At 47.1% G+C, this 16122-nt stretch overlaps 4 protein-coding genes across 4 annotated transcripts; 1 reads left to right on the top strand and 3 right to left on the bottom strand.

The window, feature by feature from the left end:
- Positions 1-153: 153 nt before the first annotated feature.
- PSV08DRAFT_198866 (uncharacterized protein) lies at positions 154-1944 on the top strand. The gene is made up of 5 exons (XM_014224003.2): positions 154-352; positions 407-517; positions 564-1193; positions 1244-1560; positions 1621-1944. Exons 1-5 carry the CDS (start codon positions 194-196, stop codon positions 1784-1786), a joined length of 1383 nt encoding a protein of 460 aa, XP_014079478.1. The 5' UTR covers positions 154-193; the 3' UTR covers positions 1787-1944.
- A 1567-nt stretch (positions 1945-3511) lies between these two features.
- Positions 3512-8173, bottom strand: PSV08DRAFT_219597 (carbohydrate-binding module family 35 protein; the record flags this gene model as incomplete). Its single annotated transcript, XM_014224002.1, has 5 exons — positions 3512-6108; positions 6174-6276; positions 6466-7330; positions 7376-7684; positions 7734-8173. 5 exons carry the CDS (start codon positions 8171-8173, stop codon positions 3512-3514), a joined length of 4314 nt encoding a protein of 1437 aa, XP_014079477.1.
- Positions 8174-8801: 628 nt separating this feature from the next.
- Positions 8802-11215, bottom strand: PSV08DRAFT_198860 (glycoside hydrolase; the record flags this gene model as incomplete). Its single annotated transcript, XM_014224001.1, has 2 exons — positions 8802-10973; positions 11022-11215. The coding sequence occupies 2 exons, from the start codon at positions 11213-11215 to the stop codon at positions 8876-8878; spliced, it is 2292 nt and encodes a 763-aa protein (XP_014079476.1). The 3' UTR covers positions 8802-8875.
- Positions 11216-13814: 2599 nt separating this feature from the next.
- On the bottom strand, positions 13815-15811 carry PSV08DRAFT_349570 (uncharacterized protein; the record flags this gene model as incomplete). The annotated part of the gene is made up of 4 exons (XM_066092824.1): positions 13815-15067; positions 15119-15221; positions 15278-15607; positions 15659-15811. The coding sequence occupies 4 exons, from the start codon at positions 15809-15811 to the stop codon at positions 13815-13817; spliced, it is 1839 nt and encodes a 612-aa protein (XP_065949440.1).
- Between the last annotated feature and the right edge of the window lie 311 nt (positions 15812-16122).

Here is a 16122-nt window from a genome sequence, read left to right as displayed (position 1 = left end):
GCATGTCATTGGCATACCCGTCGTTTCTGCGAAGGCGCCTATTTGCCATTTACTGTACTCTCCGGCAATAACTCCGCTAACTCCGAACCCCACATAGTCACCATTCGTACATCCTGACCATTGATTTAGCTGACGATCTCCGTCGTTCCCACACTCGGTTGTTACTCAAAGCTCTGGCACAGTGTCCGCAAAGATGACAAAACTACTTGACTTGTGCTACGACGTTCTCCTCCAGATCCTTGAAGAAATCAATCCTGAAGATGTGGCGGCTTGTGCGCAGACGTCCAAAGGCTTCAATAGCTTCATCAGGGAAAATACGCGAATATATAAGACTCTTTACCTCAAACACTTTGTATGGAGGAACCAGCAAGATTCTAGTGATTGAAAGATTCTGACTATATGTTAGGATGATCCTCGCCGGAGAAGACCGACAGATCCAGAGCCGGCATGGGTTGAAGAACTGCAAAGGCTAGTCAGATGTCAGAAGATGTTATTATCAGCCGATAACGACCTTAAAGTAGGAACCGTGCCTTTTGCATCATTTCTCTATCTAACGTTCGCAGCGGGAAGAGTTTACTTTCGTCGCATCGACAGTGGAAAGTCTTATCGCCACCATGTCGTGCGACAACCTCGGCAATAGTCACAACAGAACCTTGCTCAAAGAACTTTTCGAAAACATCACCCAAAACCACGATGCTTTCATGTGTCGCTCATCGCATTTCAGTCGGGCAGGAACATCAACACAGAAACCAGCTGAGGATGAAGAAGGCCGTCAGCTGAGCGCAAAACTGCATAGCTTATTCGGTTTCCCCAATTCCAAGGGCTTCCCTCAATCTAAAGCCAGAAGGAAAAATGTACTTTTCACTCAACCGTATGCCCGATCACGCGTATACGATTTAAGAAACTACACTGATAAGAACAAATGGGGCCCTTTCCGCAAAGATGGAAGCATGCGAGTGGATTGGGAAATGATCGAAAGCATCATGATCGTGCTTGGATACAACTCATTCTTTTCCCTTCAAACGCTAAGCAGCCGACTCCAGCTACCATGGCTAGACTCCCTAGAGGGTATCATTCCAGATATAGAAGGCAATGTGGGCATCGGTCCATCAAATTACATAGCGCTGCTACAGGAACCGGAACTCCCGCTCGATATGAAAGATCCGTACAGAGTCCAAGGAACTTGGTCCCGAGTATGTCATGCACAAAGTGATAGTGTTGACAACTTGCTGATAAATTTTAGGTTATTTGCTTCCTGGATTACACCGATCTATACCACTACAATTTCGAAACGGATGCAAGAAGAGTTCCCGCTGACCAGCCAAGAGCACCACTTCATGCAGATGAAGCCATTCGTTATATACAGATGGATTTGCGAATTACCGATGTTACCGCACCAGGCCCATCAGACAACCCTGCACTCCCTGTGGTGCGCTTCAAAGGGACATCAAGATCCATAGATGTTCGATGGGATCCTAATGCGATCTCTGGCATCCGCGGCACTGTGAGCTTGACCCCTGAGGGCGAAGTGAGGTGGCAGACGATTTCAATTTTTGAAGGGTACGTTTACATTGTTATTCATGCGCCCCTACGCTGAGTATCACTGACGCATGTAAGCAGTGAAGAGAGATGGCGTAGTGATGGTATTCAAGTAGGCGGATTGCGCTGTCCACGAGGCGTTGTCGGAACGTGGTTTGACAAAGACTTTGACGTGCACGGACCAGCTGGGCCGACTGCGTTCTGGAAGACCAGTGACAAGGTTCTGGATTCGGACGATGAAGATTAGGGCTTTCAAGACGATTTATGGGAGCGGTAACTTTCTAGGGCAGTGCTAGGTGTGTACGTATGCTCAATACACAAAGCGTGCGAGACGGATCAAGTCAAGATGTCACAATGTTACAGATACGCATGGATGAAATGAAAATTCACAAGCGTGTTCGATTGGAGTGCTCTTTATAGTCCGTTGTGTTCCGTTGTGGACGAGCATTTAGACAGCCTAGCATTAAAAATCACGCTAGCACTACTTCGGCCATTGCTCGCCACAGCGAGCTCCTTGCAATATCACCGGCTTGGTCACCTAGTCATTAGTCTGGTCCCAGCGCTAGTATAATTATTAATAACCGAATTTGTCATTAATAGGTTTTATGAAAGGTCTCGTAAGAGCTAGCATACCGAATTTATATACTTGGCTCCAAAGCGGTGAAACATCATGACCGATCGCCTCATTAGATAAGGAAGAAGCACCGAGGTCTGAAATGAGTATAGGATAGCCAAAAGGCTTCAGGATATACCAGATAACGTTCTAACAAACCGTATATCACGCCCACAAATGTATCATGCCCTACTGATGATGACAAGGTAGCAAAAGAGCTCTATGCCAACCAGAACGCGTTCCTAGTGTTAGTAAAGTCTTTATTTTGGTCAGTCTAGGCGAAAATCTCCAGAAGTAAGTATGAACAAATCTTGTGGCTAGTTCGACTCTCCTTGTTCTGAGGATCCATGGGTTCAAATAAAGCTACTTATGTGGGTAAAACACGAATATAGGCAAAGTACATTTACCTAGCCTTTATGCTTGACTAGTGTCCCTATTCTCATAACTCATCTTTAAATCATTCTTCTTTGCAACATTCGTTGTCTAGATCAACCCTGTATTCCTTAATCAACATGCGTCTTCCAATTCTCGCTGCAATCATTCCCTTGCTGTCTTTGACAGCTGCGAAAAGCAACTAGGTACTTTTCAATAATTCGTCTTTCTCTCGGTACATCACGACTAATCAGCCATGTATAGAACTGCAAAAACTGGGATGATCCAGACTTTGCCAACGATCCGAAAATTTACGATAGCGCTCTTCATGGACTCTGCGTAAACGATAATGGCGAAGGGACAGCCCGGCGATGCACCTCTGTAAGACGAAGCACTCTTCATATGTCTTCATGCTAATATTCTTTATTTAGGGAAGGCCTTGCTGGGTAAATTATAATGGTATACATTCCTTTTTCTGAACCTGGAGCTAAGGTCACTGATGATTTGATGATAGGCTGTATTCCAATCAATTCTTTTAAGCGAACTGCTATGGTTAAGCCTCTCTGTAACTGGCTGAATTCCCCTTGGTACAGCTCGTCGATGGAGATCTCGATGCGCGACTACAGAATCGGAGTGTGGGCCTTAGCATCCGGGTTCTGCTTTTCTGAACTGCGCTCAGAGATCCTGCCCAGATGCTTTGGCGATATCTTTTTTAGTGATGTTTAGACTGAAGTAAGAGCATTTATTCGATCCGTAAGCAGATATGAACATTCTGGTAGATATTAGAACTGTACAGAATTTGATCTTGCTACGTCTGACACTATCTTTGGCATTGCACTTTTTAAGCCAAGAACCTTACAATCTTGCGTTGATTAGATGTATGTGATGAGGAGGTAGGCTATGCTTCTCTATTCTAAGTCTAGGCCAGGGCGAAACGTATTAAGACAGTGCATAAGTAGCGCATTATCTAGTATGCTTAGAAAGGTGCTACATCTCAATGTAACTCCATTCTAACTCATTAGCCGCGACGCCGTCTACTTGCACTTCGTGCGTCTCTCCTGGTATGACATCAAAGCCATTGTCGCTTAATCGTACGCCCTTTCTCTCGTTAAACACAAAGCCCTTTACTGGCTTTGAAGACGATACAAAAGCCACAGTCAAATCTTTAGAATACTCCACCTTGATCCCTCGATCTTCAAAAGAAAGATATTTGATCGGTTCCGGCCAAGATATATCCTTTGCAACACATTGACCGTCTATATGTAGCGTTGCCTCAATAACGAAAGGGTCAGTGGTCGTAAAATCAAAATCATCCGGGTGCTTTGAGATGTCCACACCCATTATATGAATCTTGATAACCTCGGTAGTCCCATTGGCAGCAATGTGAACATCTCGCTTCAATTCCTGTCCCACTTTCGCCCCCGTTTTGACCGATACATACCTAATCCTCACATTCCCGTCCACCTCTTTCACCGTGCCATTAGCAATCCAAACTTCATACTCGACCTCCTGCCGCAACTTGCGCATATCGATATGTCCCGTATCCCGCTGCCACAGGTCATCCGCCGGCCGCGTTGTCCAGCTCTTAACCTTGCGCTGCACACCAATAGCAACAGGCTGCATGGCACGTTTGATAGCATAATACGCCGGTTTAGGGACGCGATCGTAGTCGACAACAGCCCACGACATGGTCGGCCAGCAATCGTTAAGTTGCCAAACCAGCACACCCCCACACTTACGATTACCGCGCGATCCCCAATCACGACGCCAGGACTTGTACGCCCACGACATAGCATCGGCCTGCATGACCTGCGTCAGATGCGCGAATCTCTTCAGATCATATCTAACGCGAAAGTTCTCAGCAACATAGCTTATCAAGCGTCGCTCATGTCCAATCGCTTTATTGCGGAAGTCCATGGCCATGGAGCCCGGGTAGCGGTCTTCTGGCCGCGTAACCCATTTCTCGATTGTAGATATGTGCGGATAGGCTTCCATGCCAAATTCGGAGACGAAACGACCGCCGAGCTCGGGGAGGCGTTGGTATGGTTCCATTGTGCCGTGCCAGACGTTCCATTGGTGAACGTCGCCAATTGTGGGATCGACTTTTAGGACAGTGGAGCGGCCGTTGCCGAAGGGGGAGCTGGGGTGGTAGGGTGTGTTTGGAGATTCTTGTGATACTATTTTTGGGAGGAGATGCTCATAGATATAGCGTGCCGGGAAGTTTGTTTGGAGCCAGGACTCGGGGTCTTTGTTGTCAGGATCGTAGTCGAGTCCATAGCGCTCTACGATTTGGTAGTCTTCGTTGTTTCCTGCCCAGACGACGATGCTTGGATGCCTTCGTAATTGTTGGACATTTTGTCTGGCTTCGGCTTCTACACTCTTCAAATATTCTCTGTGTGCTGGGTAGTTTGCACAGGCAAACATAAAGTCTTGCCATACTAGCACGCCCAGCTCGTCAGCTGCAGAGTACAGCGCATGGGCTTCATAAATACCACCACCCCATACGCGAAGCATTGTTTGATTTCCATCGGCCGCGAGCTTTACCCACGCGTGATAGTCGGAAGGCGTGAGACGTGTCAAGAAGGAGTCTGCGGGTATCCAGCATGAACCGCCACAGAAGATGTCAATACCGTTAACGCGGAAGTAGAAGGATTGGCCATCTTTATCCGGCTCTTGAACGAGCTCAGCGCGACGAAAACCAAAGTCTTTTGAGACAGAGTGAACTCTCTGAGATTCGGACGTCTCAGACTGTGCGTAAGCTTCTGCTTGGACAGTGTACATATTCTGATCGCCATAGCCTCGCGGCCACCAGAGCTCGATATCTTTCATGATACCAGATGCACTCGCAGTCCCACAGCGATCTCCAGACCGAAGATTTATGGTATCGCTCCATTCGATAATACTGCTCCCTTTCTTCGTAATAGTGAAAGTCAGTGAATTAACGGGGCCTTCCCATTCGACCCTAGCTATAATCGAAGCAGAATCCAAGTCATGTGAAAGATCGTAATGGATGTCCAGATTTGACAATTCACTGGTCCACGTCTCCAGCGATATCGGTTTCCAAATCCCACACGTCATCAGTATGGGGCCCCAATCCCATCCCCAATGATACTGTGCTTTACGAACCGGGCCACGCGATATCTCCGTCTGGTGTACAATGTACCGATGGTCTTTATGTTCCTTGACAAGTTCCAGGCCCCTCTTTCGCGCAGAATGAAAGACAATTTCCAGTGCATTGTCTAGGTCTTTCAGCTTCCCTGTAACGTCAACCCAATGCACCTCAAACATGTTATCTGATTGGAGGATGAAGATGTCATTCAGATACACGGAGGCAAATGTATCCAATCCTTCGAATTGAAGTTTGGAAGTCACACCAGCTTTGCCATAACGTTGAGGTGCGGCGAATGTGGTACGATATGTCCATGTCTCGTCTCCGACCCAGCGTACTGAAAGCTCATTGAGGTCAATGAAGGGATCCTTGATTTTCCCGTTCTTGAGAAGGTCACGATGTATCTCGGTTGGAGCGTCGTGCGCGGGTAGAAAGGGGCTAGTGGAGGAATGATCGCCTTGCTTTACCACCCAACCTGTTGTGAGCGGCGTCGATGTATGCGATACTAGCTGCATACTTGTTCTTGTCGTCCATGCGTACAGAGCGAAGGATGTAATTTGGTGTTCATGACAGATGGCAGATGTTCGGTGGCCTTTGACCCGCAATGGCACCACCAGTTTCCCGGATGCGGGGTCCCCCACAGCTCTTTCAGGATGGGATCGGCGCCCACCGTTGTGCAGGGTATGGCAAGAAAAATTCCGGTTCAAACTAGGGTAAATAGAAATGTTATTAGGCTTATGAATATTTCAGTTCAACAAAAAACCTCAAGCTATGGTCTAAATTCCACTAATCAACAAAAGCCTGTGAGCTACTCAAGGACCTTGAAGCCAACCAAGTCTGGAGCAAACCTGTCTCCATAGCCTCTGAACTCTACTGTGTTTGCATTACCCTCCGTAAACCCGTCAACTTCAATGTTCAGACCAAAACTCTCTTGCCAGTTCCCACCGGAGAGTGGGAAGGCCCACCTCTTCGCCTTTTTACCGTTCACAGCTACTGTCATGTTTCGCGCATTGTCACCCCAATCCCATGCGGTAGTGAACGCGTATTCATAGTTGACGAAGTCGACACTCAGGAGTTTCTTGCCGGCGGAAACAGCACTGACGTTGGAAAAGGTCACACCAGCGCTGCGATCGATGTACCCGACCTTTGATCCTGTCGGCAAGCAGGCACCCTCTGCACAGGATACTACTTGTGCTGGCCCAGAGAGAGATGCATCAGCAGCTGAATGATATGCGCTAGAACGTAGCGGAGCGGCTGCCTCCACATCAGATAGTACCCATAGGCGTAATTCGTGACCAGCAAGATCGAGAGTTTGGGAGCCAGAAACAGCACCCAGGTCCTTCGCAGCCCAGACGTCGCGTGCATTAGCCGATGCAATACCAAGCGAGGCCAAATTCAACTCGACAGTCTGAGAGTCGTTTCTCCAGTTTGCAACACCCAGAACTTGTTTTGAGCCTGAAAGCTCACCTAGCCATACATCCCATTCGCTTTCAGTGTTGCGTTGGATCAATTTTGCTGGCTTAACCAGTGGATCTTGGTTGATCGCAATCACCTCTTTGTTTGTCATGATGTCTATCGAGGATTGGCCGAGGCGCTTCGGGTCAAGAGCTGCGCCCATGATCAGAGGCGACTTGTTGATTGCCCACATGCCGAAGTGGAAGCGCTCTTCCTCTTCGGAAAGTGCTTTAAGGCCAACACTATTTTCATTAGCTAATTTCTCGAGATCTGAACAAGATACATACATCAACATGTCCATGTCAGCAAAGGCACCGGTAGTTGTATGTCTAAAGTACGGCACAATCTGGTTCGTAATTCGCCAGATGCTGCGCCAGGCGTTATAGATGTCATTGCTCATTCTCCACGTAGTTCCAATGTCGGCGGCCCAGTCACCAACGTTAGTTCCAATTCCCCATTGGCAAACGTAATACTGGATATCGCGGTTGACAGCATCTAGCTCAGCCGCCATGTGTTGGAAACGAGCGGGCGATTGGGCCTCAGCAGAGCTTGAATCAACCATAGTCGTATTTGATGTAGAGTAGCAATTGTCGTATCTGATTGTTGTCAGCTGTTACTCTGGAGGGAGAGAGCGAGTTTTTTCACTTTAGGCTATCCCCGCCCCATTCTGCAAAGCTCTCTGCATCCAATTGCTCGAAGCCCAGACTTGCAGGCAGTGCTTCAGATCCGCATTGTAGGTAGCCAGCTCCAGAGTAGAGACCAAAGTCAAGCCCAAGGTCATGGAGAAAATCACCAAGAGCCTTGCCACCAGATGGAAAGAGAGTCTTATTCCATTGGAGCTTCCCATTATAGTCTCGATCTTTTGAATTCCAGCCGCAGTCAACCGTCACAAAGTTGTAGCCAACACTTTGAAACCCTAGATCCACGAGTCCTCGAGCACTCTCATGGATCTTTTCTTCATCGGGGAGGCAATTCCAGGTATTGTACGAGTTCCATCCCATAGGAGGTGTTGGAGAACGCGCAAGTTTTGCAGCAACCCGATGTGTGAGCAGCGACGCTGCGAACAAAAGTGAAGTGGCTGTCATGATGGCCTTCTGTCGTTGAAGATTCAATTGATGCACGTCTACAAGCGGATACTTCATAGACTTTAATTAAATACCCGGTGGACATGACGATGCATGCTGCTTGGCCTAGAATGAAGCAGCATCATGGCGTCGGGCCACGGAGAAATTGATCGCGATGCGTACAGTCTCAGTCTTGGGTTGCATCGCCTGGCTTAACCATAACAGCTTCAAGTAGCGATCATCAGAACGACAAGAGTTTATTGCAAGGATACAACTCCGTCTCGGGTACATGTGAGGAGAAGCTTTGACTTTTATCCGGGGAGAGGATGCAAATAGGAAATGTAGTATTGTACCCCGCGCACGCTAACGTGAAATCGCGACGTCATGTTAATAGGAACTAAAAGGGAATGCACCAACGATTTTGAAAGATTTGAAGGAGATGGGAAAGTTCATTGCAGCTTTGGGGGGTGTATCTTTGGAAACAAAAATGGTGATGTGTGCTATGGAGGAGTGAAGGAATATGGATTTGAAAATGGCTTTTTCTCGACAGTAACACTACGTCTACTTCCAGTCATTTTATGACTGTAAGAAGTTTCTGCCTCAACATTTACAAAAGATTTCCATTCACATGTGAGTAGATCGAGCAGTCAATGTCACAGTTTGATCTATTTTTCGTGCGTACATTATCTACAATCAAACTCCCTGCATTCCACCACAAAGGGCTCAAAGCACGGTCCGATTGCCTCCGTTTGGCGGCTGGGGCCATTTGTCCAGAATTGTCTCCTCGCCCGTAATAGTCAATTTCAGCTCAGCCTGAGTAGGCTCGTCAAGGAGCAGGGTGTATTCGCCGGGATAGATAACGGTGTTGCCTGATTGATCCACTCTGGCCAATTCTCCAAGTGTAAGCGGAAGTGACGCCGACTTCTTCGCGCCCCCATGGATATCTCTGAGCCTCCCGTACGTAATCAGAGTCTTTAGTGGGTATGGCTTAGGTCCAACCTCGCCCTTGATGAAAGCGAGAGCGACGAAATCCGATGTTCGGTTACCCTTGTTTGCCACGGTGACCTCCAGTGGTGCAACCTCACACAAATCCTTGTACTGCTGTGTACAGCTATCCAAGGTTTCCTGGATATCGTAGGTTAGACCTTCTTCGCTAGCAAAACCAGCCTCAAAAGTAGTGTAATGTAGACCGAAGCCAAATGGCTGAACAGACTCATTGAACCAGCGATAAGTACGGCCAGGGCTCTCGGCATGTGGTCGCAAGTTCATGTCAAGCATAGAGAGCTTGACATAATCTGCCGGGTATTCCGTTATTGGCAAACGACCTGCAGGAGCATGCACACCGGAAATCACGTTTAGTATCGCTGGACCGCCATCTTGGCCAGGCCAATTCGCCCAGATAATTGAGTTGATGCCTTCCATGGACAAGAGAGGGGAGTGATCAGTCATATCACCAAGCGTGATGACAACAAGCGGCTTGCCAAGTTTAGCCAGTTTGGCAAGAAGGTCGATTTGCACTTGAGGAAAACTGATTGTAGTGCGATCGTAGCCTTCTTGCGCCACTGTCCAGTCTTGACCACCAAAGTAGAGAATATAGTCGGACTTCTCGGCCGCGTCGAGCGCGTTGGTAGTCCAGTTGTCGGGCACACTTGAGTTCTGAATCATTGGGCCCCAGGCTATGGCCATATCTAATCCCATTTGTTCACCAGCGAATACTGGAGAGTGCCGGTAAGGAGGTGGACCGCTGTAGATGCCCTGGAGTTTGGAAGAGTCGTTGGCCCAGAAACCTATCATAGCCACCTTTGATCCCTTCGTGAGAGGCAATGGAAGTGTGTGATCGTTCTTTAGCATGACCAAACCTTCAGAGGTAACTTGCAAGGATAGCTGTCGTGCTTCGGGTGTGTTGATGTCATTATAACTCAAGTTTGCGTAAGTCGCCTTCGCGCCATCAAAGTAGCCGGCATGGACTAAGCCTTCATATTGTCGAGTCAATGCTTTGTCGATAACAGAAAGATTCAGAAGACCTTGTGACCAAGCTCCTGGGATATCTGACGATCCACTGTATTCACAGCTAAGATCCATACCCTTGGCAAAAGCAAGTGCGGTGCCTTGCGCAAGGGTTTCGACATATTTGTGGTTCTCAGAGATATCCGCAACGGCTTCGCAATCGCTAGTAATGTAGTTATTGCTATCTGTCCAGTTCCAGTGGTCCCTCAGGATTGTTTGAAGAACGTAGGTGTCAGCGCATGTTGGAACACCGTTGACTGCATTGTAGCTGCACATGAATGACCCGACCTTCGAGTCACGCGCACATTGCTGGAATGGCGGCATGTAGTACTCTGCGAGGTCTTGCATGGTGATCTTTGCACTGAAGTTGTGTCGATCGTATCCTCCCCAAGCTTCCATGTCGTAACCCACATAGTGTTTGCATGTTGCAATGATCTTCCTTTGGGCTTGGTCACCTTCGAGGCCAGCAAGCAGAGCCTTGGTGTACCCTTTTATTCGTCGAATGTCCTCTCCGGGTGATTCACTGGCTCGGCCCCATCGTATATCGCGGACGGGATTGATGTCAGGGGTCCAATAGTCCATAGGAGCGACTCCACCATTTCCGAAGGCTCGGGCCTCGTTCCCGATAATGTTGGCAATTTTGAAAATGAGATCATCATCAAAAGCTGCCGACATAAGGATTGGCATAGGAAACGAAGTAGCGTTTTTATAAGGTTCGACGAATTTGATTCCTGGCGCTCCAGCTACACCGTGTAGAGCTTCGCCCCACCAGTTATACGCTGGAAGACCTAATCTCGACACACCTTTGGATTTACTAAATCTGTTAGAAGAATTATTTGGACGGTTTCGGGAACTTGCATACCTGACGAGGTTATCTAGCTTTTCTTGCGGTTCCATAGCTGCGACTAGAGCCGCTGCCCTCTCATGAGGAGGCGCATTGACATCGCAAATTGCATTGGTACTCAGGGGACCATTGGTACAATCAGGACCGATTGCTGCATATGACTTTGATACCAATGAGGCACCAAGGACCACGGCAGTAGAAAGGAAATGCATCGCGGCTGACCTCTGGACACGATTACAGCTTGAAGCAACGCATACACTGCCGGAGGTAGTCGGCCTTTTATGGCTTGTCTACCATACAGCTCCCAAGTACTAATGGATCGGTAAAATACATACGCGGATTGGCTCATGTCATATCTGATCAAAGCTTGCTCCGCCTTTTGCCGTAGATAGAAAGGTACCTTGTTACCCCGCGCACAAGGCCCCTGGATCTGCGCAACGGTGTTCTGCGATCATCCCGACCAAATAAACGGCATTCAACCACCGGCTTCAATGTGATATGATGCGTGCATCACATCACTCTGCATACACGCTCATCAAACCGAGTCCTTTGAGAAAATTTATCCCAGGTCTGGGGCTTGGGTTCAGTCTTCCGGAGTGGCAGACAAAAGGTTTGTATATAGACATTGAAAATCACAATTAGGCGCTTCTTCGGATCACTCTACATATTCATAATTAATGGAAAAGAAATACCAGTCCTTTCAAAACATTGCCAACGGACGCTATACTACATATAGTATAGGTCTCTTTGCCTACCCAGACTGTGTCACGCTCTTACTGGTGGCCCACATACTATATATAATCTTGGCCTAGTACCGCCACAGTACAACTCATTTGGATCGGCGGGAGAATCTAACATCCTTACCCACAATATGCATGCTCCAGAAAAGACCTACAGCTCTAATCAAAAGCAGACTACAAGCATGGAATATTCACTGCATGCTGGATAGCAGCAATCGCAAAGTACCATCCAGAAACCATCCCAGGAAAGCCAAGATGACCGGCAATTCGTGGAAAGATCTCAATGCGCTTAATTCCGGCCTCGATTGCATCAGGAAAAAGATTGGAATGAGTAGCATCAACAATGGGTGGTGATGAGATGAGATCAAAGGGGTTCAAAAAAAGTAAGACAAAACACCAAAGTTACCATTATCAAGAACCACAGATATGGCGTGACATGGTCAGGCGCTGGGGTAAGGTACTCGTGTTGACTGTACCAAAGGGCGGTATGCTTTGATTTGAAAACTTTAACAGCCTGCCATTATGCGATAAACCACTATACATCGCCCCTTCAATCACAGAATACCAACGTAGTCTAGTAGGTTGAGTACCATTACCGTGGATCCATCTCTTCACGCTACCTGGAAGTTTAGTTCACTTGATGACTATTATGGAAATTACAAAGAATGAGAATTAAAAAAAATGGAGCTAGATGCCGAACTCAATCGGTGAGTGAAGCTGTGTGCAACGTGTTGTGAAATTGAATAAAGCTATCGGGTTGAGACAATACTGTGATCGCATCTCACGAGCATTGTAACTATTTGCGCAACTTACGAATACTGTGGCATTCACAGCAAGTACTTCAAAAGCGCTGTTTAAGAAATACCTATCATTTATACCCGCCAGCTTTTACGCGATAGTAACCTGTACTACGCCTTCCAGAAATCTCTGAGAACTTCCCAGCAAAATTCAATCGATGAATCTTTAGACATATTCTGGAGGCTCATCAGTGGCAGAAATCTTTGCGCTACTTCTGTAGATAAACAGACGACTAGACTTTAGAATGCAGTCACGACTAAACGGAGTGCTAAAAATATTAGGAGACTTACTGTTAGTATCATTAGGAATTCAATTTTAAAGATGTACCGTCAAATGTCATTATCTGGTAAAGCATCGTCACCTTTCATTGCCCCTACCCGAATGGAAAGTGGGAGCTAAAACCACACATGTACGATCTTTGAGAAATGTACCGCATCAAGGACGTTTTCAATTCCGTTGAGCAGCCTATGTAGGTTCTTTACTTTAATAACTTAGTTCAATGATGTGGGGCGCGAATTTTGTGCTGAGATGGTGCAACACGGTAACATCAGTGGTGAATGTTGTAGCCCGCGTACATCTTTTTGGGTTCTAAGCGCGATTCTAAGCACCTCTAAATGAACAAGATTATTCTCTTCTAAGGAAGCTTCTACAAGATTGTATGTACGTGATAAGCATTGTTTAGGTTAAGTTAAATACATTAGCAGCGATGATTTGGAGGAGTACCAAACTAATCATTCCCTTATGCATTTAGTATGCTGTTCGATCTCACAGCAGTAATTGGATTGGAATTCGTCGCAAGAAGTGGGAAAACATGTCTTAGAACTCCTCGTAACACTGGCATTTGTTGTTGGCTAGGCCTAGCAGGATACTGTAAGGAGCCAAAGGTTATTGTATTGCTTAGGTCTATGTAAAGTAGCGGAGGTCTTGTGTCTACTTATAGTACCTGTTCTTTTGTTTAGGCTCAAATAGGGTAGGTATATAACCTACCCCATAACAGCATTCAATTACTTGCGAAAGGTCTTGGAAAACGACGTCTCACAGGAGGAGGTAAGTTTATAAAAGAGGCAAAAGCTGGCTTTTTTGGCTTTGGTCTCGCCAAACACAGGATAAAAAGACACATGTTGTACAGATACGAATGCGAAAGCATTCAAAGAAACCCAACGTACACCACTCATAATGCCCTGACCCAAATGCTGCGCCCCCACCAATTGAAAAACAACGCCTAATGAATGAAAAAAGAAAACACTGAGATACAAGCTGAACAAGCGTAGAATTACAAGGCATCGCGTACAATTACGCGCGGACTACTTCTCACATCGCGAACTGGAGGCATGCGTCCATTCTCTGGAGCGAGCGACGCATAGTAAAGACTGTGGGACGGAGAAGGCTCATTGAGGAAAACGTTCGTCCTAGCGGGAGAGCGCGTATGGCTGAAAAGCGGATACGTCGGCATGTAGGGCGAATCTACGGGCGAGAAAGCATGCTCGCTCGATGAGTCTCGTGCACGCGAAGGGGACAGTGGTGAGAACTGATGTGGGCGTTCTGAATCTGGACTGTTGAACCAGCCGCTGATAGCTGTGCCCATGGGAGAAACAAGGTCCTCGATAGATTTTGGCCGCACTTTGCTGTGATTGAATGTTGAGAATGGAGGGGTTTGTAGGCGTGGGCTTGAACTGAATTTGGGGAGTTGGATGCGTTGGGAGGGGTGACCGCAGAAAAGCCTTTTAGGCGAAGCAGTGTTGTGACCTGTCACGGAATTTTTATCACTAAATACTGAAGTTCCCGGTGACAGATATGGTGACGCCTGGGGCGGTGTAAATGTGGTCCCTGATTGTTCATGTCTGGAGAGCAAGGTTCGTTCGTTACGTGACGCAGTTGAAGGTGGGGTATCGGAGTCGTCCGAGTAAAAGGAAGTTGGTGTAAGGGGGCCGAGACGAGGTGTTTTTGGAGGTGGAATAGGGGCCTTTCTTGAGGGCACGAAGGAATGCGTGAGTAGCGCTTGCGGTGATGTGCTCCATGGAGACAACATTCCTGAGCTTTGCGTTCGTGAGCTTACAAGCTCGTGGCTTCGCCTCCCTAGAGAACTACGATGAGGGATATGTATATTGAGACCCTTTACACTCGATTTTTGTTTTGGCGACATTTGTAGTGCTCCGCTCGCCATAGGGCTTGTCGACCTTGCGAAGGGAATACCAGGTGAGACTCTTGGTACAAGTTCATAGTGAGCAGCGCCTTCCGGATCCGAATTTCGCATAACAGTATCCTTGTTCTTTAAATGTCTCCGAAACCAAATTGATGTCGGATGACCAACCTTTTTGTCCTGTAGATGCATCGAGGATCTCGTGGAAGTAGGTCCTTGCAATCTATGACTAAGTTCCCTACAGTAAGGTACCATGAATGGAATGCTCGCAGTGATGATACTCATACACAAGTGAACCTGCATTGCGACCAATGGTTCCCAAATTCGATGGTGGTCGTGTTGCTGTGGTATGGTAGGATAGACCCAGATAGTTCGAACGATCGTCCCTGAAATAACAAGAAGACGAGGAGAAAAACACGAGACGACTGCCATCTTACGGCAGAAGGGCATCTGAAGAGACGCCACTATGTTTATGGGAATTGTAACCAGAGCGATCTCAGTCAGTACATCGAATGCACAATAGATAACCCAGAAAATGCGCTATGACAATCAGTATCTATATTTTATACGCACGATTGCTTCGATGCTCCACTCACAAAATTGAGACAATGAGGACTGGTTGTTTTCCATGGACGCGGAAGTTCGCATTGGAATGCGACGGTTACCAAAGACACTAAAGTCCAGGTGGAGATGAAGATGCCAAGAGCGAGTACTATACGGCGAAGGAACTGTCGACTCGCTACAATATTGAAGAAGAGAACCAGAATAGAGAGCTTGGAAAAGCATACACCAGATACATAAAACAATTCGGATGTATAGTATCCCTTGGAAAGAATGTCTGCCTGCGAAAAAGTTAAGGAGAAGGACGTAGCGCGACCATTGGCTGTCAGGATGAGCACAGTAGCAGATAAGCTGATGGCGAATATCTGGCTTCATTAGTCCTCTGATGAAGTTTGGTAGTTCCCAGGCCCACTTACAGATGCTATGAGAATAAAACTATCGTCCAGGCCAACCTTTCGGAAAACAATTGTTTTCGCAATCTGCCGTACAATGAGAACAACCACCACAGCGGCTGCGAGAGTCCATGAGACCAGCTTGATAGCATCCATATGACCCTGAATGGTCGCCATCGTAGCTCTTAAAGGAAATGAAATTTTTTGTTGATCGAAAGCAAAAAACACCAAAGGACAATGAGGATATCTGTGAAAGAGAAGCAGTAAAGAAAGGATGATTATGAAAATTCCAGGAAGATGGCAACCTGTCGTATCATTATGAAACTAAGTGGATTAGAGATTTCGCAGGGCCACCCTCCTTGGTGATTTGGAAAGACATTGGAGATATCTTCATGATATGGACAACACTTGTCTAAGGCGACCAAGCATCGAGCGCTTCACCTGCAACAGGTCCAGGGACCAAAAACAGTACCATCACAATAGGCTAG

This window comes from Bipolaris maydis (assembly GCF_028858645.1).
Source record: "Bipolaris maydis strain C4 unplaced genomic scaffold PSV08scaffold_4, whole genome shotgun sequence".
In the NCBI taxonomy this organism is placed as follows: domain Eukaryota; kingdom Fungi; phylum Ascomycota; class Dothideomycetes; order Pleosporales; family Pleosporaceae; genus Bipolaris; species Bipolaris maydis.
The sequence above is the reverse complement of the archived record's forward strand: the minus strand, read 5'-3'. Positions and strand labels throughout refer to the sequence as shown.

Bases quoted from the DNA above. Each gene is read 5' to 3' on its own strand.
- PSV08DRAFT_198866 (XM_014224003.2), top strand. From the start codon at position 194: ATGACAAAACTACTTGACTTGTGCTACGACGTTCTCCTCCAGATCCTT. The intron at 353-406 runs GTATGGAGGAAC...ACTATATGTTAG, and splicing joins CTCTTTACCTCAAACACTTT to GATGATCCTCGCCGGAGAAG. The intron at 1,561-1,620 runs GTACGTTTACAT...GCATGTAAGCAG, and splicing joins ACGATTTCAATTTTTGAAGG to TGAAGAGAGATGGCGTAGTG.